Genomic DNA, 23,664 nt, shown 5'->3' on the forward strand with positions numbered 1-23,664 from the left:
CAGACCTCATGAGACTTATTCACTGTTGACCTGCCTCCATAATTCAGCTACCTCCCCCTGGGTCCCTCCCATGTCACATGGGGATTATGGGAGTTAGAATTCAAGACGAGAAGGGGGTGGGGATGGAGTGAAACCATATCACAAGGCAGGGTTGAAAGGAATGTGATAGGCAGAATAAGGTCCCATTCTAATCCTGGACTTTGTGAATATGTTATAGTACATAACAAAGGGGAATTAAGGCAGTAGATGGAATTAAGTTTGCTAATCAGCTGAGTCTGAAATAGGAAGATCATCCTGGATTATCTGGGCAGACCACTTGTAATCTCAAGGGTCCTAAAAAGTAAAACAGGAAGGCAGACAGAGAGATTAGAGTAAGGTGGTGGAAGAAGGATTCGATCTGCTGTTGCTGGCTTTGAAGATGGAGGAAGAAGACCATGAACCAAAGAATGCAAGAAGCCTCTAGAAGCTATACAGGGTAAGGAAACAGATTCTCCCCTACAGCCTCCAGAAAGAGACACAGCCTGGCTGACCCCTTGATGTTAACCCAGTGAGACCTGCATTACACTTCTGACTTCCAAAGCTGTAAGGTGATAAATCTGTTTTGTTCTAAATCATTATTAAGTTTTTTTTTTCTTTTTTACAGCAGCAATAGAACGTTAATGTGGGGGCAGGGTGGAGGGAAGGAGTCCAAAAGCCTGAGACCTGAGGACAAGACAGGAAGACATTGCTGGACATTACTTTTATGACACGCCTCATCGGCAGAACAAAGGAGGGCATGGACTTATGTTTAAAAACTGTGCAAAAGTTACTAAAGAGATTCACCAGTGATGCAGATGAGCTCCTGATAATCATGCCATCAGAGCAGGCTGTGATAGCCTGGAAATCCTGACTCAAACCAAACTGCAACATTTCCAACTAAGAATCAATGCTGTGATCAACCTCATGTGACTACTTTCTTTCTGTGAATTAATGTATGTGCTAGAAAATATTTATGAATAAAAAACAATTATATAATCTCATTGTCATGAATTTGGTTATTTGTCTCTGAGCATTAAAACTGATTTTTTTTCCCACTGAATGCTTTAGTGTAAATATCAGAGAAAAAATATACCACCCACCATAATAACACAAAACTTAGCTTAAATTGTTCTGAATAGGAAATTGTATAATTTAGAAATAAAAAATTGGTTATAAAAAGTCAGTCATTTCCCAATCAGATAAAATTCCTGTTATTCACAGAACAAATTTTTCTAATTTGTTACACTGGGCAACAAATTAGATCAAAATTTTTACATAGTTAGTATAATCAAGATCAATAAAAATATTTCCCTAAGTTTTCTTGATGAAAATATTCTCAAGCCAGTTAAAAACAATTCAAAACTCAGAATTGTACATCCTGTAATGCTTACAATTCCTCTGGCAGTAAAATTAAAAACAAAGAAGAATAAGTAATTCAAATAACTTTGGAAATAGTTCATACTTACAAAGAAGCAATATAACATTACATTTCTTTGATTTATTCAATAGTCTTTTAGATAATGTATGCTATTTGTCCAAATATGTTTTATTTATGGGGTAAAAATACAAATTCTTAGTTCTTTAATTGGTTATTTAGTCATACAAAATAAAATAAATGATTTGAAAAGTCAAAATGACTCTTTAATAACTTACTGTATTTGATGGTTTCTACCTGAATGTCTGGTATTCCTATTTATAGTCTTACGTTATATTTCTACATGCAAAATAACCACAGTTTTAGAGGTTAACTTACTCTCAGGAAAGTTGGAGGAAAAATCTAGAAACACAGTTCATCCATGGGTCTCTGCATGTTCTGGAGAAGAATTCACATTCCTTTTGGGTCACGACTACATCATGCTTTTAATTTCATGTTCATTGTGAATAGTTCTGTTTTATACTGATTTCTGAGGAGAATTTGGTTGCACTTCAGCTAGGCTGCCAAAATTATCTTCTGCTCACATGGTGATTTCTTTGCTGTTTTCCATTTCTTTGTCTCCTGCTTGTTACTCAGCAGGGAGTTTGTAGTTGCAGATGGTTGGCTGGACACATCAAAACATTAGGAGCTATCAAACCAAGGAGAATCTAGCCTTTCTCAATCAGTCTTTTCATATAAGGCCCTAATGGGATAGTTGAACCCAACACAAATGATTTAAACAAAGATAAGAAGCCAATCCAGAGAAGAGTAAAGCAGAGCAAAGTGGAAAATACATAAATATATATAACATAAATATATAAAAATATATATATAACATATATTTATAAATATAGACATATAAATTCAAAATATAGATATATAAATTTGAAATATATTTATATATTAAATATATTTATATATTAGATATATCTATATATAAATATATTTTAATTTTTTATATCTATATTTATATACATAAGTTATATATATATATTTTAATGACAAGTAAATACATACAAATTGGGTTAGAAACTACTTCAAAACCTTTGACATTTTAAAACCTGAATCCAGAAATACGGCAGTAAAGCAATGTAGTTTTTTTCAGGGTAACAAAGGAAACTGAGTTTTCATCTGCACCTCAGTTTCATTGTGTGAATATTAACTGCAGCATCTTTCATGAAAGTGAAAACAGGATAATCTTTAGAGAAACGTCACATAACAATTACCTGTGCTCCCAAGGCCTGCAGGTTTGTCATTTCTGCAACAGTTCCCATGAAACAAACTACTTTCTCCACCAGTAACTACTGAACTTTAGCATATTCTAATTTCCAGTATTGTTAGAAAAACATTTTTGACTGGTAATAGCTACCATTCTGTCTATTTTTGATCATCTTGTGTAAGTAGAAGACAAGTCTGCTCCAAAATTCTTATAATTCATGGAGTTTATCTTTGGCTGTACAAGACAGGGAAGAACCACTGTCTTTCTGCTTACAGCCAGTAAGTCTGATAAATTCTTCTGTTCTGTAATTACTTCCTGAACACACAGCTGAAAGGGAAACAATAAATGCATGCAATTCTTAAATCAACCTCTTATCTGTGTCCCGTGGACCACAATAACCAAATGAAATCTTCCTTACCCATTTCCCATTCTCTTAATATTTATTCAATTATATTTATCCTTTTTCTAATTATATGAGATCCAGAAGTTGTTCAGCAAGCAGGCTGTGGAAACAGGCTGAACTCATGAATCCATGAGACTGACCGTCAAACTTTAAAAAAAAAGACTTCTGATTGTTTCTGTATGTCTACAGAAAAGATTGTAGGTTGGATGGTTGTATTTTCTGCAGAAAATACAAAATTATCACATTTAAGACATTTAATAATATCACCAACATTTTGTGACAGAGAATACAATTTAGAAATTTTTTTCTGTAACTTGTTTCCTAGAAGAACTTTGTACCTAGGTTAGTGCTTATGAGTTCTGGCCCTAGTTGACTTTAACTTTGGGTTCTAAATTCTGTTTTCAATATATTTCCTTCACTATATCACACTGCAATCTCTGTGACACTATAACAGAGCAAGCTCCCTCTTGCTGTTATTTTTAAAAATATTTTCTATATTTATATTTATTTATTTTTTCTTTTCTTTTTTCTTTTTTTTTTTTTTTGAGACATAGTCTCACTCTGTTGCTAGGCTGGAGTGCAGTGGTGCAATCTCGGCTCACTGGAACGTCTGTCTCCCAGGTTCAAGAGATTCTCCTGCCTCAGCCTCTAGAGTAGCTGGGATTACAGGTGCCTGCCACCACACCCAGCTAATTTTTTATATTTGTAGTAGAGATGGGGTTTCACCATGATTGTCAAGCTGGTCTGGAACTCTTGACCTCAAATGATCTGCTTGCCTCAGCCCCCCAAAGTGCTGGGATTACAGGCATGAGTCACTGTGCCTGACCTATTTACTCTTCTAAAGAAGCTCTTGAATCAGTTTACCAATTCAAAAATAATCCCATGGGAGTTCAAATATGGAACGGCACTGATTTTATACCATAATGTATATTTTTTAGCAACTACATATAGCATTTATTATGTCTAAGACACATTTAAGTATTAAAACATTTAATATGCATAATAATCCCATGAGATAGGTATTATTCTAATCAGCCCATTTTACGGACCAGAGAGGTAAGGCCCAGGGCAAGTTACATAACTTGCTCAAATTCACACAGATGGTGAGCAAGAGAAAGTGGTTTAAAATTCAGACCATCTGTAGAGTCTATGAGCTCAAATTACAAATGCTATGCTGTTTCATTTGCATGTCTCTGTTTGTTCAATTATTCTTATTTTATGTGCACATATTTTACAATTTTTCTTGCCTTTTGCTTCATTTATTTTGCAGCAATATTCTCCAGTGCCAGAAACCTTATAAATTTCATGTGATGTGTTTTGCACTAGTCTAAAACATTCCTCTTGGAATCCTTGCTAGCTGTTTGTAAGGAGGACTTGTTACCCTGAGACTTGTGTGCAGCCCTTCTCAACACTACAAAAACAGAAAAACTTGATCTGCAAAGAGAGAAGGATGAAGTGATCCAGCTGCCTGATAAAGAAAGACAGGATGTCTGCTTATTTCCCAGGGGATTTTATCTTCTTGCTTTCCATTACTCTCTGCCTGCATGTGGGTTTTGTTAGAAATCTTCCAAACATTTCTCTGTTTCTTAAAAATACAATAAACAAATTCTACTTGATCTTGTTTTGTGCTTTTTTTTTTGCCTTGAAATATCTTTGTGTGATATATTCCTGCCCTCCACTTTTATTTGCAATTTGCATTTCTCAGATATATTTTTGACAAACTTCTATTACCTGCCTAAAGCATGCCTCTTGAAATAGTATAATTGCAATTCTCTTTTTACTTTATCTGCAAATCTTCTGCTTTCCATGGACAGGACAGGGAAGGGGATGTAAGTCCTCAGATTACCCAATCCTTTTCCTCTAGTCATCTTATTTTGTGATCTCTTTAAATTACACTTTCCTGTTATTTCCCATTTCTCCATTTCTATACTGTGTTTTCTCTGTTCCTTTTTTCAAGTTCCCCTTTTCCTTTTTCCCTACCCAACATCTAGAAAGTTCTGGATCAGTATTTCGTTCTACTATTACTACCCTCAAATGTTAACAAATCTATCAGAACCTACATGACTCTGGCAACATAAAAAAAAATCAGCCTATATCTCTGCCCATCTTTCTCTCCCATCTTCCTGCTCCTTATAGGATAAACGCATTAGCACATTTGAACTTAAAATGTTAGCTCTGCTCCTTACTCACTGCAATGCAGGGCAAGTAACTTACCCTAGAGCCCCAGTGACTTACCCAGGAAGCTTCAGCTTCCTCATCTATGAGATCCAGATGACACAATAATATCTAATAAGGTTGTTTTAGAATTTAGAAATTTAGGATTGGGATGGAGGGGAAATGGTGGGGAATAAAGGAAATAACACATGTAAAGTGCTGAGTGTAGTATCTTGCAATGAGGGATGACTCACTAAATGCTAGAGATTATACTCTCCACAGCCATGTCAAAACTGGACATTACAGGCATTTGTAAATATTACCAGTCTGATTAATAAAAAATAGTACTATCTTGAAAACTTACATATTTTTCTTAGGGTGTCAAGCATATTTTAATATAATTTTTGGCCATTTGTAAATTTTTTTAACTATAACAAATCTCTTCATTTTCTCCATCTGTGTTTTTGTGTCTTTGTTATGCCATTATTGTTTGCTGTTTTTGTTTATGGCTCTGACTGAAAATGTCTTTTACCTCTCACTTTAAAAATAGCATGTTATTGTTATTGCTTTCTCATCCAGATATGATGATAAAAGCACTTTTGGTACTCTTAAATTTGAGCTATTTTCTTTTTATTGCAAAGATATTTTAGGATTTTCTCTTTAAACACAAGTGTAGGAAATTTCACAACAGTGTGCTCAGGTATAGTTTTTGGGTTTTGTTCTACACGGCACCTGGTGTTCAATTGCAATCAAAGAACTTGTGTCTCCTTTTTAAGTTCTGGGAAAAATTTAGCTAATACTTTCATCAAATATTGCTGCCCTTCTAGTCTCTCTAGTCTTTTCTCTTGAAAGTTTATTAGATATTGAGCAATGTTGTCCCTGTCTCTATCCTTTACTTATCTACAATCTTGAAATGGGAAATCAATCCATTTCCGCATCACATATAAACTATCTTTCTGACATACAATTTTTATGATATCATTCCCACGGCTGCCTTGACTGTGTCCTGGTCTCTTTGCAAATGTGCAAGGATATTTTTTTAAATTATCTGGTCCTTTCTTCTCTTTCCACTCTTCCCTTGCGTTGTCTCCTTCCTCCAACTCTAGTCAGATACTTGTACATGATTTTCCTTTTTAATAAGTACATCATGTTCTCATTTACCTCTCTTTGCTCTCCTGTAATGAACTCCTGCTCACAACTGGATTTCTTTAGTGACTACATCTGTCTACCCAGCTCATACTTTTCCTTCAGGTTTCAGCTCTGATCTCTTCTCCCACAGGGGTGTCTTCCTTGCTGATACAGTTTGGTTGTATCCCCCACAAATCTCATCTTAAATTATAGTTCCCATAATCCCCATGTGTTATGGGAGGTAACTGAATCGTGAGGCCAGTTACCCTCATGCTGTTTTCATGATAGATAGTGAGTTCTCATAAGATCTGCTGGTTTTACAAGGGGCTTTTTCCTCTTGCTCAACACTTGTCTTTCCTGCTGCCCTGTAAAGAAGGATGTGTCTGCTTCCCCTTCCACAATGATTGTAAGTTTCCTGAGGTTCCCCAGCCACCATGAACTGCGAGTCAATTAAACCTGTTTCCTTTATAAATTACTCAGTCTCAAATATGTCTTCATTAGCAGCATGAGAATGAACTAATACCCTTGCCCTCATCACATATGGGTTCCATGCCCCTTCCAGGTGCCCTGTAGCATGCTGTGGTTACTGCTGTTGTACCTTACTGTACTTTAGGCTAATTACACTAATTTCTCCCAACCATAGGTTGTAAACAACTGAATGGTACAAAATCATCACTGCTGTGTATCTCACAGAGCCTGGAACATGAAGATTGCTCAATAAATATGTTTTAAGTTTTAAATGTATAATGTTGAATGTGAGGTAGGAAAGCAAAAAGAAAAAAGTATCTTTTTTCAAGAAACTTAGTTATAAAAGAAAGGTTGTAGGTTGGATGGTAGTTTAAATTATTTGTTTTTGTCAAGGGAAGGTTTTTTTTTTTCTTCTAAGACAACATTTAAGAAGGGAAAGTGCAAAGGGGAAGGCTGAACACACAGGAGAAACGCAGTAACAGGTGGAGTGCTGCTTTTTTGGAGGGGCTGGATAAGAAGGGATTGGATCAGAAGGGACAGGGGTATTTTCTCTGTCACAAGAAAAAAAGGAAGTGCCAGTGAAAGCTGAGAGAATTTAAAAACATGACAACATGAAGTAAAGATTTCAGTCCTCAGGGTTAAGTTATTTTTCTGTGAAGTAGGAAGCAAATTCTAAGAACAAACCAACAGATGTGCTGGGCACTTGAGGATACTGTAAGGAGTCTTAAAATAGGTGTCAAGGAGAATGGAAGATTGCCTTAGACAGGTCAGGAACTCTTAAGTCCTACTGCCTTAAGAAGTAGTGTTCCTTGAAACCAAAGGAAAATTTGTAAGGTTTGTCTCTGAACTGATGACTCAAAACAACATATTTTTAAGTCGTTTATCATTAATTAAAATCATTGACAGATCAAGAAAGGCATCAATAGCTACTCAAACTGATAAATAGTGAATGACTTAAAGACTTGACCAAAAAAATGCTTTACCTGTGTAAGAGAAAAGCCATAGTTACTGAATAAACTGAGTTATTCACATCCAAGATATCAGTACCAACACAAAAATAGCAATGAAAAAGAAAAGAATTTACATATTTAATGCAAATTTTTGAATACTTTTGCTTTTTTTTTTACAAATGGTAATTTGCTTAATACATAATTAAATATAATTAATATTTTTAAAATGTGTATTCTTCAACTTTGCATTTATAAAAGAAAGTCATTGTGCCCTGTAATCCCAGTATTTTGGGAGTCCAAAGTGGGAGGACCATTTGAGTCCAGGAGTTTGAGACCAGCCTGAGCAACATGGGGAAACCCTGTCTCTACAAAAAACACAAACAAGTAAGCCAGATGTGGTAGTACATACCTGTAGTCCCAGCTATTCCAGATTGGTTGAGGCCTTGAGCCTGGGAGGTGGATGTTGCAGTGAGCTGAGATCATGCCACAGCACTCCAGCCTGGGCAACAGAGTAAGATCCTGTCTCAAAAAAAAAAAAAAAGAAAGTCATTTGTTTATACAGATTTTTTTTTTTTTATTCTTACCTTGTATAAGACTAACTAGTAATAGTAAGCTTGGGCTCCTCAGATTTCACCACCAACTACAATTACATTACAAGTTATAGTTAAGAGTTTAGAGGCTTCACAGAGATCATTGGGTTTGAAAAAACTAAGCATTGCTGCCATTACATTTCTTATCAGCTTCTGTTGGGGGCAGTATATAAAAATAAAGCATTTATTTTATTATAGTAGATGCTCATCCCTGTGCAAGATACCTAAACAGAAACACTAGGAAATCTTAGCTCCTTATCTCACAGACCGGGAAAGCTACAGCCCACTCCACAGTATTTGGGGGTATTAATTCTTTCTGTATTTGTTTTAAGATGTTTGATTAAATTAATATATGTCTGATTTTTGCCTAGGTCTTTTTTAGCCATAGAAATTATTTGCTATTATATAGGAATCTGAAGTGTTCAGCCTTTTTATAAACATTCAGTAAAAACTTCAAACAAACACATACTTTATTATCTAAAAGTATTGTTTCCAACATACAGTCATTACTCCTCTGAGCCCATCCTGTGGGTATCTTATGTAATTTTTCTAGTGTATTTATCATACTACTTAAAAAACTTAAGAAGATATCAAGCCAGTTACTTTCAATTTATTTGCACCGAAATATCACACAGTGGAATCTCATAAGATAATAGCAAAATTTTTATTGCTATTTCTATTGTTGAACTATACTGAAAGAATGCTTCTTCAACAAGGATAAAATAAAATGGTTAAATAAGAAGTAACAAAAGCAAAGATAACATAAAAGAAAAATAAATACCCAGATGCCAGAAATGAAACAAGAAAACAAAACTAAAAGAAGATTGCTATTTTAAGCCAGTAAGTTTTAAGGTGGTTTGGCAAACGCTGATTGATAAACCAACTAAAATGTAATTCATGTGTAAGGATAAAATAGATATATCTTTACTCCCCAAAAAATGAGATTTCTATTTTATGAACATCTCTGAAAGAAGTACTACTAAATATTCTCCAAGAAGAAAAAAACTGAACCCAGAAAGAAGTAGTTGAATACTAGCAACTAATAAACATATTAGTGAACTAAATAAATATTGATTGTGCAAAGTAATGATGATAATGACTAATGTACAGGGGGCAATGTCACAGTGTCCACGCTGTGCACTGTCCGCAGTGCAGGGGGCAGTGTCATAGTGCCCACACAATGGACACCTTAAGTGTCAAACAGCAGTCCTATGGGAGGAGAGAGGTATGATCAGAGCTAAGTTCCCTAAAAATCTTACAGTTTAGGAAGAGGACAAAGATATTATTAACTTTAGAACTCCACTCTTCAATAAGATAGCCATTAGCCCCAGGTGAGTACTTAAATGTAAATTTTAATTAATTAAAAAATCAATAAAATTTAAAATTCAGTTTTTTTGCCTCCTACGTGTAAAGAGCTTGGAAGTCTTTATTCTCTTTCTTGCAGTCAAGAAAAAAAGCTAAACAAACTGAAAATCAGTGATGTTTCTTAGGCCCATCAGAGATTGAAGTTTCAGGGCAAACTACAACCCTAAAATCCAGAGAAACAAGTGAATACAGAGAATCACAGCCAAGATCTGGAGCAGAAGTCACTAGAGCCAGAAATTGGTAGGATAGAACGCATAAATGCTAATTTTGATGAATTGCTGGAGGCTGAGTGTGGCCTGTAGTGAGGGGAGACATTCCTGGGGTCAGTACCATTAAGGGGCAGAAGCAGGTGGGTATAAGTGGAGAAAGGCAAAGGCTGTAGGGCTCAAGGATTCATTCACCACTAGTTCTGGTACCAAAGCAGGAGAGGAGGGTCTGAAGTCCCACTTCTTCTATCCCCCATCTGTTGCTGCTACTTCCTGTTGGATTGATCAAACCCAGCTGGAATCCAGGCATCAAAGAAGAGAATTGGTGATGCAATACACACAGCTTATTCTAGAAGAGATGTGTTAGGGAAATAGAGAGTAAAGACAGCACTAGATCTCTCTGTAAAAGAGCTGAAATATTTTAGCTCTTTTTCCATTTACTTTTGATCCTTTCTTTTGTTTTATTCTAATCTTCCCTCTTTATATTCATTAATCTTCTCTTAGACATAATCCTAATAAAAACCCAATAGCTTCAAAAACAACTATATTATAATATTTTTAGCAAACTATGTCCATTTTAATACTTTTAAAACATGTATACTACATCTGATATTGTTTATTCAGTATGTGGTAAACATTTCCACAACACTTAAGAAAATTTAGTTTGTCAGAAATACAAGCAACTATTTCATTATATTGTTACATAAAACTGTTATATGCATTGTCTTGTTATACAGTTGAGCAAGACAGAAGAATTCATTGCTTGAGTTTTAGAAATAATTTAAATAAATTCAACCCTCACTATAAAACAGATTTACATTTATAAAGCACTAAAGGTTTCAGAAGGAACAAATTATAGGTTATTTATCATAGATTTGGAAATGTAACTATTCAGATACAATTATGATATATGTAAAATGTACAGATAAAATATTTAATTACATAAAATGCTTACATAATAGATAAGAAAAAGATTAAAGCACAAATATAAATGAACAAAAAATACAAATAATTTAAAAAAATAAAATGCATCTCCTGGACAAGACGGCCGAAAGAAAACAGTTCCAGTCTGCAGCTCCCAGCAAGATCAATGCAGAAGATGGGTGATTTCTGCATTTCCAACTGAGGTACCTGGTTCATCTCACTGGGACTGGTTAGACAGTGGGTGCAGCCCATGGAAGGTAAGCAGAAGCGGGTGGGGCATCACCTCACCCAGGAAGCACAAGGGGTCCAGGAACTCCATCCCCTAGTCAAGGGAAACCTTGAGGGACTGTGCCTTGAGAGACGGTGCTACACTTTTCCCCCAGTCTTTGCAACCCACAGACCATGAGATTCCCTTGAGTGCCTACACCACAAAGGCCCTGGCTTTCAAGCACAAAACTGGGTGGCCATTTGGGCAGACACTGAGCTAGCTGCAGGAGGTGTTTTTGTACTTTCTTCACAGAGTTAAAGTAGAAAAACTACTTTAAATTTCATATGGAACCAAAAAAGAGCCTGTATAGTCAAGACAATCCTAGGCAAAAAGAACAAAGGCTGAAGGCATTATGCTACCTGACTTCAAACTATACTACAAGGCAACAGTAACCAAATCTATGGTACTGGTACCAAAACAGATATGTAGACCAATGGAACAGAACAGAGGCATAAGAAATAACACCATACATCTACAACCATATGATCTTTGACAAACCTGACAAAAACAAGCAATGGGGAAAGGATTTCCTATTTAATAAATGGTGTTGGGAAAACTGGCCAGCCATATACAGAAAACTGAAACTGGACCCCTTCCTTACACCTTATACAAAAATTAACTTAAGAAGGATTAAAGATTTAAACGTAACACCTAAAACCATAAAAATTCTAGAAGAAAACCTAGACAATACCATTCAGGACATAGGCATGGGCAAAGACTTCATAACTAAAACACCAAAAGCAGTTGCAAAAAAAGCCAAAATTGACAAATGGGATCTAATTAAACTAAAAAGCCTCAGCACAACAAAAAAAAAACTATCATCAGAATGAACAGGCAGAATGAGAGAAATTTTGCAGTCTACACATCTGACAAAGGCCTGATATCCAGAATCTACAAGGAACTTAAACAAATTTACAAGAAAAAACAAACAACTCCATCAAAAAGTGGGCAAAGGATATGAACAGACACTTCTCAAAAGAAGACATTTATGCAGCCAAAAAAACATGAAAAAAAGTTCAACATCACTGGTCATTAGAGAAATGCAAAATAAAACCACAATGAGATACCATCTCACACCAGTTAGAATGGCGATCATTAAAACATCAGGAAACAACAGATGCTGGAGAGGATGTGGAGAAATAGAAACACTTTTACATTGTTGGTGGGAGTGTAAATTAGTTCAACCATTGTGGAAGACAGTGTGGCGATTCCTCAAGGACCTAGAACTAGAAATACCACTTGACCCCGCAATTCCATTACTGGGTATATACCCAAGGATTATAAATCATTCTCATATAAAGACACATACACACATATATTTACTGCAGCATTATTCACAAGAGCAAAGACTTGGAACAAACCCAAATGCCCATCAGTGATAAACTGGATAAAGAAAATGTGGCACATATACACCATGGAATACCATGCAGCCATAAAAAACAATGAGTTTATGTCCTTTGTAGGAACATGAATGAAATTGGAAACCATCATTCTCAGCAAACTAACACAGGAACAGAAAACCAAACACCACATGCTCTCACTTATAAGTGGGAGTTGAACAATGAGAACATATGGGCACAGGGAGGGGAACATCATACACCAGGGCCTGTTGGGGTATGGGGAGCAATGCAAGGGATAGCATTTGGAGAAATATCTAATGTAGATGATGGGTTCATGAGTTCAGCAAACCACCATGGCACGTGTATACCTATGTAACAAACCTGCACGTTCTGCACATGTATCCCAGAACCTAAATTATAATAAGTATAAAAGTATAGTATGCAACAGTTAGTTTCTCAACTCTTGCTTCTCTCTCCTGTCTATTAGTCTCCTGGGGGACTGTTGTTGCCATCTTTATGTCCATAAATACTCAATATTTAGCTCCCACTTAAAAGTGAGAACATGTGACATTTGGTTTTCTGTTCCTGCATTACTTTGCTTAGGATAATGGCTTCTAGCTGCATCCATGTTGTAAAGAATATGATTTTGTTCCTTTTCATTGCTGAGTGTATTTTATGGGTGGGTGTTCCTTTTTATTCCAGGGTATAAATGTACTACATTTTCTTTATCCAGTCTACCACCAATGGGCATCTAGGTTGATTCAATGTCTTCGTTATTGTGAATACTGCTGTGATGAACATACGAGTTCATGTGTATTTTGCATAGAATGATTTATTTTCCTTTGGTTATATACCCAATAATAAGATTGCTGGGTCAAATGGTAGTTCTATTTTAAGTTCTTTAAGAAATCTCTAAACTGCTTTCCACAGTGGCAGTGTTCCCCTTTCTCCACAGCCTTGCCAGCATCTGCTGTTTAACTTCTTAATACGAACAATTTTGTCTGGTATAATATGGTATCTCATTGTGGATTTCATTTGCATTTCTCTGGTGATTAGCAGTGTTGAGCATTTTTTCATGTTTGTCAGCTGCTTATATGTCATCCTTTGAGAAGTGTCTGTTGGTTTTTGCCTGCTTTTTAATGGGATTATTTGTTTTTTGCTTACTGATTTAAGTTCCTTATAGATTCTTGATGTTAGACCTTTGTCAGATGAATAGGTTGTTAATATTTTCTCACATTCTTTAGGTTGTATGTTTACACTGTTGATAGTTTATTTTGCTGTGCAGAAGCTCTTCAGTTTACTTAGGTCTCACTGGTCCATTATTATTTTTGCTGCAATTTCTTTTGAGGACTTAGCCATAAATTCTTTCCTACGGCAGATTCCAGAATGTTGTTTCCTAGGTTTTCTCATAGGATTCTTATAGTTTGAAGTCTTACATTTAAATCTTTGATTTAATCTTAAGTTATATTTTGCACATGGTGAAAGGTGGGAGTCCACTTTCATTATTTTGCATATTGCTAGCCAACTATCCCAGCGCCATTTATTAAATAAGGAGTCCTTTCCTAATTGCTTATATTTGTCTATTTGTCAAAGAACAGATGGTTGTTGGTGTATGTCTTTATTTCTGCATTCTCTATTCTGTTCCATTGGTTTATATCTCTGTTTTTGTACAAGTATCATGTTGTTTTGATGACTGTAGTTTTATAATATTGTTTGAAGTCAAGTAATGTGATGCTTCTGGCTTTGTTCTTTTTTGCTTAGAGTTGTTTTGGTCATTTAGGCTTTTTAATATACATTTTAAAGTACTTTTTCTAATTCCATGAAAAATGGCATTAATAGTTTGGTAGAAATAGTGTCAAATCTGTAGATTGTTTTGGGGAGTATGGCCATTTTAACTATATTTATTCTGTCAATCCATAAGCAAGTCATATTTTTCTGTCATCTGTGATTTCTTTTCTTTTTTTTTTTTTGAGATGGAACCTTCCTCTGTCACTCAGAGGAGTGCAGTAGTGCCATCTTGGCTCACTGCAACCTCTGCCTCCTGGGTTCAAGCAATTCTTCTTTCTTAGCCTCCTGAGTAGCTGGGACTACAGGCACAATACCTTGCCCAGCTAATTTTTGTATTTTTAGTAGAGATGGGGTTTCACTATATTGGCCAGGCTGGCCTTGAACTCCTGACCTCAAATGATCCACCCACCTCAGCCTCCCAAAGTGCTGGGATTACAGGCATGAGCCACTGTGCCTGGCCATCATCTATCATATCTTTCAGCATGTTTTGTAATTCTCCTTACAGAGATCTTTCATCTCCTTGGTTAGATGGGTTAGATGTATTCCTAGGGTTTTATTTTTTGTATGGCCATCTATTTGGATGCTTTTTATTTCCTTTTCTTGCCTCATTACTCTGGCAAGGACTTCAGCACTATTTTGAATAGGAGTGGTGAAAGTGGGTATCCTTGTCTTGTTTCATTCTCAAGGGGAATTATTCTATCTTTTGCCCATTCAGTGTGATGTTGGCTATGGGTTTGTCCTTAATGGCTCTTATTATTTTGAGGTAGGTTCCTTCAATTTCTATTTTGTTGAGGGTTTTTATTATGAAGCGATGTTGGATTTAATCATAGGCTTTTCCCACATCTAAAGACATACTCATATGGTTTTATTTTTAATTCTTTTTATGTGGCGAGTAACATTTATTGGTTTGTGTATGTTGAACCAACCTTGCATCCTAGGAATTAAGGCAACTTGATCACGGTAAATTAACTTCTTGATGTGTTGTTAAATTCAGTTTCTTATATTTTGCTGAGGATATTTGCATCTATATTCATCAGGCATATTATTCTGTAGTTTTCTTTGTTGTTGTTTCTTTGCCAGATTCTATTATTAGGGTGATGCGGGCTTCATAACGTGTTAGGGACTAGTCACTCATCTTTGAATTTTTAGAATAGTTTCAGTAAAATTTCTCAGCTCTTCTTTGTAAGTCTGATAGAATTCAGTTGTGAATCCATCTGTTCTGGGGCTTTTCTTGGTTGGCAGGTTTTTCATTACTAGTTCAATTCTGGAACTTGGTATTGGTCTGTCAGGGTTTCAATTTCTTCGTGGTTGCATTTTGGGAGATTGCGTGTTTCCAGAAATTTATCCATTTCCTCTAGATTTTCTAGTTTGTGTGCATTGGGGTGTTCATAATAGTCTCAGAGGATCTTTTGTATTTCTATGAGTTGTAATGTCACCTTTGTCATTTCTGATTGTGCTTATTTGGATCTTCTACTTTTTTTCTTTTTTAGTCTAGCTAGTTGTCTATCGATCTTGTTTATCCTTTCAAAAAACCAATTTTTTGTTTCATTTATTCTTCATGTGGATTTTTGGGCCTCAATTTTTTTTAGTTCTGCACTGATTTTAGTTATTTATTTTCTTCTGCTAGTTTTGGGGTTATTTTGTTCTTGTTCTTCTGTTCCACCGGGTGTTATGTTAAACTGTTAATTTGGTATCTTTCTAACTTTTTAAGGCAGGTATTTAGTGCTATAAACTTCTCTCTTAACACTGCTTTTGCTGCATTTCAGAAATTTTGGTATGTTGTGTCTCTGTTTTCATTTATTTTTAAAAAAATTTTTTCTGTCTTAATTTCATCATTTACCCAAAAGTCATTCAGGAGAAAGTTTTAAATTTCCACGTAATTCCATGATTTGGGGAGATCTTCTTGGTATTGATTTCTGCTTTTACTCCACTGTGGTCTGATAATATGGTTGGCATGATTTCAGTTTTTTAAAATGTATTGATGAGACTTGCTTTGTGTCTGAGCATGTGGCCAATCTTGGAGTATTGTGTGCAGACGAGAAGAATGTATATTCTGTGGTGATCAGTGGAGTGTTCTCTAGATGTCTATTAGTTCCAATTGGTCAAGTAACAAACTGAAGTCCAAAATTTCTTTGTTAGTTTTCTACCTCAACAGTAAGTTTAACACTGTCAGTGGGGTGTTGAAGTTTCCTACTATTGTTTGGCTCTCTAAGTCTTTTCATAGGTCTAGAAATCATTGTTTTATGAATCTGGGTGCTCTAATATTGGGTGCATATATATTTAGGACAGTTAACTCTTCTTGTTGAATTGAACCCCTTATCACTGTGTACAATATGTGAACACCAAAAAATCACAGCAGGAGTACTCTTGGTCTTTGAAAAGTTTTTGGTAATATTCGGAATGAAATAACTATTTTAAGGGAAAGAATAAAGTTATATGTCAAATTGACATATATATTTAAATTAAATAATATAAAAGATGTGTGGAAATATATAGATATACATACATGCACATACACTTACATAGGTGAGAAATTATTTCAAAATAATATCAAATCCCAGAAAACTATTCAAAGATGATAAGGAAAATTAGCACCCCCTGAAAATAGTAAGTTAATATTGTTAAGAGTTTTCAAAATTTTAAAAATCTGAATAAATACTACCATGACTCCTTTTATTTTTGAAAAGTATATTTGACCTACTTTTCAATGTGTGTGTTTGTCTATTTGTATGTACAAGGACCTCCTAATACTTGTGAGTTTTAAAGCAATTTCTGGAACATTTTCAGAAGACTCTTGAGTTGTACTTGCATGTAAAAGAAAACCTGTATACCTGTTGTATCATGAACTGGTATGAAGTAGCCATTGGAGCTCCTGGCTACTGAACATACCCTTCACATATTTCAGCAAGAGAATGTTTTAGTAAAAGATAAAAAAGTCATATATTGTAAAATTCTTAGTTTATAGTTTTATTTCCACAGTACTCAGTGCCTGACTCTGTAGGTGACTTTACTAATATTTTGTATTGCCTTTATCACAGGTTTGCTATCACCCCTATGTTTTAGAGAAAGAATAATTTTAAAATTTATTTATTAACTAAATATACAAAATATTCCTGATGTTAATATTAAATGATCTTTAAAATTATACATACTATTAATTATCACATAAAACATAGGACATCAACAAAAAATTATTAGGTTTGAGGTTTTAAGGTTCATCTGAATGAGGGAGGAGTTTCCATCTCATAGTTGTAGTATCAACTTCTTCATCAAAATTTTCCACTTCCTGCTCTTTAGAAAGCTCTAAGAATACCTAAATAGGAGATAAAGAAGAAGGAAAGAAAAAAAGAGAGATTATCAAGTTGTTGGTCTTCCAAATGAACAGGAAAATGCATGTTTCTTTCTTGTGAAATTTACCAGGATGATACAAAGTCAAACCAGCTGACTTACCTTCTCCAACGTGCACTGAGAGAGGCTGTATTCTTCCAAGTTAAAGTTATGCTTCACTGAAGAATAAATAAGACTAGTATTAATAGTAGATGCTTACAATTTATTACCAATAATTTTTTCAAAATCATAAGGAATAAAAATGTAAATTATAAATATAAATAGAAGATAAGGCTGAATAAGCAAGTGCTTGAGGTAAGGATGAAATAAGGAAAGTCATACGGATTTAATAGAAATACATACTATATTGACAATGATATTGTAATTTTCTCATATTATGTTTCAATAATATTTGTTTTGGTATTGAGTTCATGTCTTTGGAAGGTATAAAAGTTCCTTGAATAACTACATCACTGATTAAAATTTTCTTACACATGAGGAAGATCCTATCCCATCCTCTTTAAGAGAACTCAATATTCCCTTCGGCTAGTTCATCTGTTATATCATCTCTCTGCTGGACTTCTCCACCAAAAAGTCTGCATGACACTTGTCACCAGATTCACATAGCCATTTATACACTAATTTCCACCATTTATATACTAAGAATCTGCTCTGTGTGAGACACTCTTACATGCCAGAAATAGAACAGCAAAGAAAACAGACAAATACTCCTGCCTTGATGTAGTTTGCATTTTAGTGAGATGAACTAGTAACATTAAATACAGAAGCACTTAAATGTACAATAAAGTTAGTGGCAGTGGCTTTAAACAAAAATAAAGCTGGTAAAAATAAATATGGAGCAGTAGGCACTCTTTTTTACCAGATGGACAGAAAAGGCCACAGTAATAAGTTAATCATTGAACTGACGCCTGAAAATGTGAGGAAGAAGCCTGGATGTTTGGGAGGAAGAATTTCAGGAAGAAGGATTAGCAAGTACAAAGTCCTGAGGCAGGAGCTTACATGTCTGACAGTATTTAGGAAGAACTAGAAAGTCATCTGTCTAGCATGGAAGGAACAAAGCAGAGATGTATATTATGTCAAACACAATTAGCCAGGTACTGTTCTAGGCACTTAAAATATTTACTCATTTAATCCTAATAACCTGGTCAAGTGGGCCCTAATAGTATCCATCATTGTAGAGATGAACCATCTAGATATGCAGGAAATGAGTACCTCACCCAATGTCACAGCTGATAAGCAGCATTCCTGGGCTGAGAACCCAGAAAGACAGGCTCTAAAGTTTGAGCTCTTCACCATTATGTTGTGCTTAGAAATTACACCACAATGTTTTGCTGTTGTGAATGATTCAGTTGAAAGCAGAGAACGTGATGACAGAAGAGAGAGTATGGACAATTTCAATTCACTAAGAGGAGTTACACACAATGTAGGGGACGGTCGAAGCTATCATTCAAATAGGAAGGCCAAATATACCTGCACAGACACAAGGAGGTTGAGGGATGGATGCAAACCTTCTCTGTTGCTTCTGTTTTATTAGTGAAATATAAAGCAAGGGAATCAACTGACGGAGAAAGTGGGAAAGAGGTGGATATGCAAGGAAAGAAAGGGAGTAAAGTAATTATTTGGGACACTTGGTGTGAATGGATTATATACCCGTAGGCAAAGCAGACCACACTAAGGGGCTTTTAGAGGGGAATGTCATGGCTTCACAGTAAGAACAGTCAAGCACGTGTGTTTCTGCAGCTTCAGTTCCTGCACTGCAGATTAACTTCTTTTCAAAGTCAGATTAACCTAAATTGGGATTAAATCCCACCATTACCTACCATTAGAATTATTAAAAATCATGCCCTACAGGCCTATTTTAAAAAATTGTTATATGATTAGTTTCCATTAAATTATTATTTTAGTATTAGTTGATTCTTCAAAAGATTTATTTGAATGTGGTCACTCTTACCTGACTCTAATTTGTGAAAGGTCTGTGATAGAGGGTAAACGTCTGCCATGGGCAGCTTATAGATTAACAAGGAGGAATGCCTGAAAATAGGAAAATGTCATATTCAATTCTGAGTTTCAAGGGGAGGAAATGAGCATCAAAGTAAACATTGATATTACCAACAATTTTCTTCTTAAAATAAAAGTAATGCAAATTAATGTAGAGCTTAAATATGAAATCACAGCATTTAAAAAAAATAATTTTTGGTATCTGGTTGTTGCAGACAACTCTTCTAGTAATGACTCAGTGTAATTATTTATGTGCTCAGCTTATGTAAAATCTTTGCTTGTTGAAAACCAGATATTCTAAATTGTTCCCTTTGATTAGTTCAAATTAGGTTGGGAATTAGCCCCAAAATAAAATGTTCATTTTTGTCATCAGAAAGCTAATTCATTTTTTAATGAATGAATTTTTTCTTTATTTCTTGTATTTCCAGTAACTTGCATTATATTTATAATGGAAAATATGAACATTTAAACAAAAGTAAATTCAGGAATATTTTGAAAAACTATAAATAGTGGCAAGTCTTAAAGATGGAGGTTGATATTGGTGAAAGATCTGTAGGGAAGGCATTTTTATTTTGAAGACTCTTTCTAGGCCATAAGGCCATCCAGAAGTAAGAAAATCAATAGAGCTGGGGCTGCCAATCAGAAAACCTCAAATCTCCTTGATTTCTCCTCCTCCCAGAAGTTTAACTTATAAAGAATAATATGAGGTTCAGAGAGTGGGAGATAGCAGTAGAGGAAGGACATAAAACACTTTAACTAAATACTTCCCTGACCTCTAAGGAAGAGCTGGAATTGATTTTGGGCATCTTGTTTCTGTGTGCTACTTTTGGCTGTAAACCTTCATGCACTATTCCCAGCTTATTCCCAAACAGGGGTTTTGTGCTCCGAGGTGGCACTAAGATTGACCAGACATCCAGGATTGGCCCTCTTCAGATCATCCTCTGCTCCTTCTGCCTTATCATTTTTGATCTTCCCACCAATATCAAAACCACTTCTCTGATTTGTGACACCAAATGTCTGGAAATGGGACTAAGTTCTATGTTCTGATATCTATTTTTAAAAATTTAATTACATTTACACTGTGCTAAAATAAAATAGTAGTTTTTATATCCTATTTTTTGATGTGCTAATATCTCCATGGGAATTTCAAATTCAGTTTCTGCTCCACCTTCTTGCCCTCTGCCAAATAACATTGAGACATGCACAAAAACACGCACATACAGATATGTGCACATTCACCCACACACCAACCACACACACACACACACACACACACACACACTCCTTTCCAGTCTCCATTGGAAAGGTATGAAAATTCCATTAAAGAGAGACTCTTTGATTATCTCAATTGCCATTTGTTTCCTATGGGGAAAATTTACCCTCAATATTTACATCTTTTAAATTTTAAATATTAATATATGTGAAGCTTCTCTGAGGAGGCCCAGAAAGGATGCCATTGTGGTCCTGTGTGGGTTCAGGTCATCAGCAGTTTCTTCCCCCAAGTCTTTCCAAGTCCCCCCTCTGGAGCTGGGAATCATCCTGGGATGGCCAAGGAGGGTGTACCTGGGATGGCCAAGGAGGGTGTACCTGGGCTGCCTCAGGTGACACAGCTTCCTGAGTAAGGTCTCAATCTCTTAGAATCTGGAATACTGAACAAATCAGTTTCTCAGGTCCCTAACTTCTATTATAAAGTCAAATCACTATGAAGTTCTTACACAGCAAAAAGAAAACCAGTGAGTGGATAAAGCCTGCATATTTCTCCATAATCAAAATCCTGTTTTGACATGGTGGTGCCTGCCTGTAATCCCAGCTACTCAGGAAGCTGAGATAGGAGAATTGCTTGAACCCAGGAGATGGAGGTTGCGGTGAGTTGAGATTGTGCCATTGCACTCCACCCTGGGCAACAGGAGTGAAACTGCCTCAAAAAAAAAAAAAAAAAAAAAAAAAAGTCTCACCTTTCCTGTCTTGCAGCCTGTGGAAAAAGCTTCAGAATCTCAGTGTGGACCAAAGTCACTTGAGAAGGTTCCTTCACTTTTAGCTCTAGAGTGTAATTCTTGCCAAGTTTGCTTTTCAGGTGTTGGATGGATCCAATGCATCTATGGGCAAGAAAGAGAATATGTTGGAAAAAATACTCCCCTAATTTTTTAATGTTATTCTTAAATTTTAAATGTAGAAGAAAAGGTGTCACCAAGGAAACCAAACAGAAGGCCTCCAGCCATACACAGAGATTTTGCCCTTTCCATGAGAAATCTCATTTTGAGCATCAAATGCAGGTTCTCGAGAGACACCTACCTAAGCCTTCCAGACACCATGATGGCCACACGGTCACACAAGGCCTCTGCCTCAGCCAGGTTATGGGTGGTCAGGATGACACTCCTCTCTGTGTTTTTAACAACTGCCTTGATTGCCTGCCTAAAGTGAGCAAAAAAATTAACAGTATTTAAAATAACAAAGTGCAGAACAAAAACAAGATAAAATACAATATACGAATTATATTCAGATCCAAATGCAAAAAATAGTGCAATGTAAATACTGGCTAGACATCTGATAACAAAGAAAATTTTTAAATATTTTTAGATGTGCTAATCACATTGCAGTTGAATTAATAAAGAGAAGACTCCTTATCTTCTGGAGGTACTAACTGAAATATTTATAAATTAAAGAATATGCAACTTTTTATTTCCTTCAAAATAATTGTAGGATGGAGAAAGGAAGTGAGTGAAGACGAAAGGAGATTGGTTCTATTGATACCTGCTGAAACGGGTTGATAGGAATAATGGATCCATGAGCGATTCTCTACATTTGCATAAAATTGCTATAACAAAGTTTTTGTTAAAGTTGGAAAAGTATTGGACAGACAAAATATGAAACTAGATTGAAGATTTTATTAGTCCGAAGGGTAAATCCTAGATAGGAAAGTAAGAAGAAGAATAAACCCAAGAAAAACTGGAGGAAAAAATTTGACAGGTCACATTAAAAAGGAAAAAAAAAACCGGAAAATTGTGTCAGAAAGTTAATAGTCTCCAAGGAAACAAAGTAGAAGAAAAAAAGGAGGAAACAGTTATAGACATCTCAATAATTAAAAGGCAAAATATTTTTGTATTTTAATAGTCCACATTAAAAATCTAAAACTCCAAGAATATGCTGGGTTTTTTTAAAACCTGAATATCACGTGAATATGATGCAGATTAGATCATCTGTTGGTTAAATATTTGTTTTCCTAATAATATGAATTACGCCCACTGAATCAGGAACCAGTGGGTTTGAGGGCCGATTTTCCAAGACCAGTTAAAATATGCAACCTTCCCTAATGCACATGCTCGAAGCTCTGGGCTATAGTGATGCTCACCACATTTGCTGCTGCCCCGTAGGGTCTATGCCAGTAGACGGTTCATCCAGGAGCAAGACAGGTGAGTTTCCCAGGAGGCTCAGCACAAAACACAACTGTAATGCAGAAAAACACCTGTTTGCTGCCACAACACACCAGCTCTCCAAAGAGCATCACACACGACACATACCTTCCTCGTGGTTCCTGCTGCTAATTTCTGCACCGGAACATTCAGCTGCTCATGCAATTTAAAAGCACTTGCCAATCTGATAGAAGACAGATTGAGAACATCTGGTCAAGGGAAGGTTTTTGGAAAATCCAAGCACACAGAACAGTACCAGTATTGGAGGGAAGTTTAGTAATATTATTGTCAAAATCCTAACTCATGATTTAAAAAAAAAGAGATTGGCTTATTTTGGAACATGAATTTTTTTTTTTTCCTCATAAACAGTTTTAAGGAAAACTAGAATTCTGAATGAGAAACTGAAAATGGATGATTATTTCATTTCCAAGTTTTTTAAATTAGAAAACTGAAATGGATGATGATTCATGGTGTTTTGTTGACTTATTCCTTGTCAATTATTTTATACAATCATTTTTTAAAGATCTCTCATTCAGGGATGCAGGAAGTCAGGTCTTGTCCCTCATCCCTGCTCTGCCACTGACACCCTGGAAAGGTGGAGACACCATATCCGCTTCTCATTCTTTATTAGTGAATTCATTATCAATGCTACAACCTCCCTGCCTTCTGACCC

At 35.6% G+C, this 23,664-nt stretch overlaps 1 protein-coding gene across 22 annotated transcripts in view; it reads right to left on the reverse strand.

Moving 5' to 3' along the window:
- Nucleotides 1-23,664, reverse strand: part of ABCA6 (ATP binding cassette subfamily A member 6) — a 95,882-nt gene that overhangs the window by 7,725 nt on the left and 64,493 nt on the right. For 13 of the 22 annotated variants that reach the window (XM_074388897.1, XM_074388898.1, XM_074388896.1 and 10 more), the window contains 7 exons: nt 23,100-23,175; nt 22,931-23,025; nt 21,874-21,993; nt 21,537-21,677; nt 19,535-19,614; nt 17,686-17,741; nt 14,396-17,548 (listed from right to left, as the gene is read on the reverse strand). In XM_074388897.1, coding sequence (XP_074244998.1) covers nt 17,444-17,548; nt 17,686-17,741; nt 19,535-19,614; nt 21,537-21,677; nt 21,874-21,993; nt 22,931-23,025; nt 23,100-23,175 — 673 coding nt within the window. In that variant the 3' untranslated portion in view covers nt 14,396-17,443. Of the gene's footprint in view, nt 1-1,771; nt 2,058-3,557; nt 8,278-14,395; nt 17,549-17,685; nt 17,742-19,534; nt 19,615-21,536; nt 21,678-21,873; nt 21,994-22,930; nt 23,026-23,099; nt 23,176-23,664 lie in introns of those variants that run through there. The other 9 variants (XR_012514703.1, XR_012514700.1, XR_012514699.1 and 6 more) reach the window with 5 other exon arrangements.

The sequence above is a fragment of the Saimiri boliviensis genome, chromosome 17, assembly GCF_048565385.1.
Source record: "Saimiri boliviensis isolate mSaiBol1 chromosome 17, mSaiBol1.pri, whole genome shotgun sequence".
Taxonomy (NCBI): domain Eukaryota; kingdom Metazoa; phylum Chordata; class Mammalia; order Primates; family Cebidae; genus Saimiri; species Saimiri boliviensis.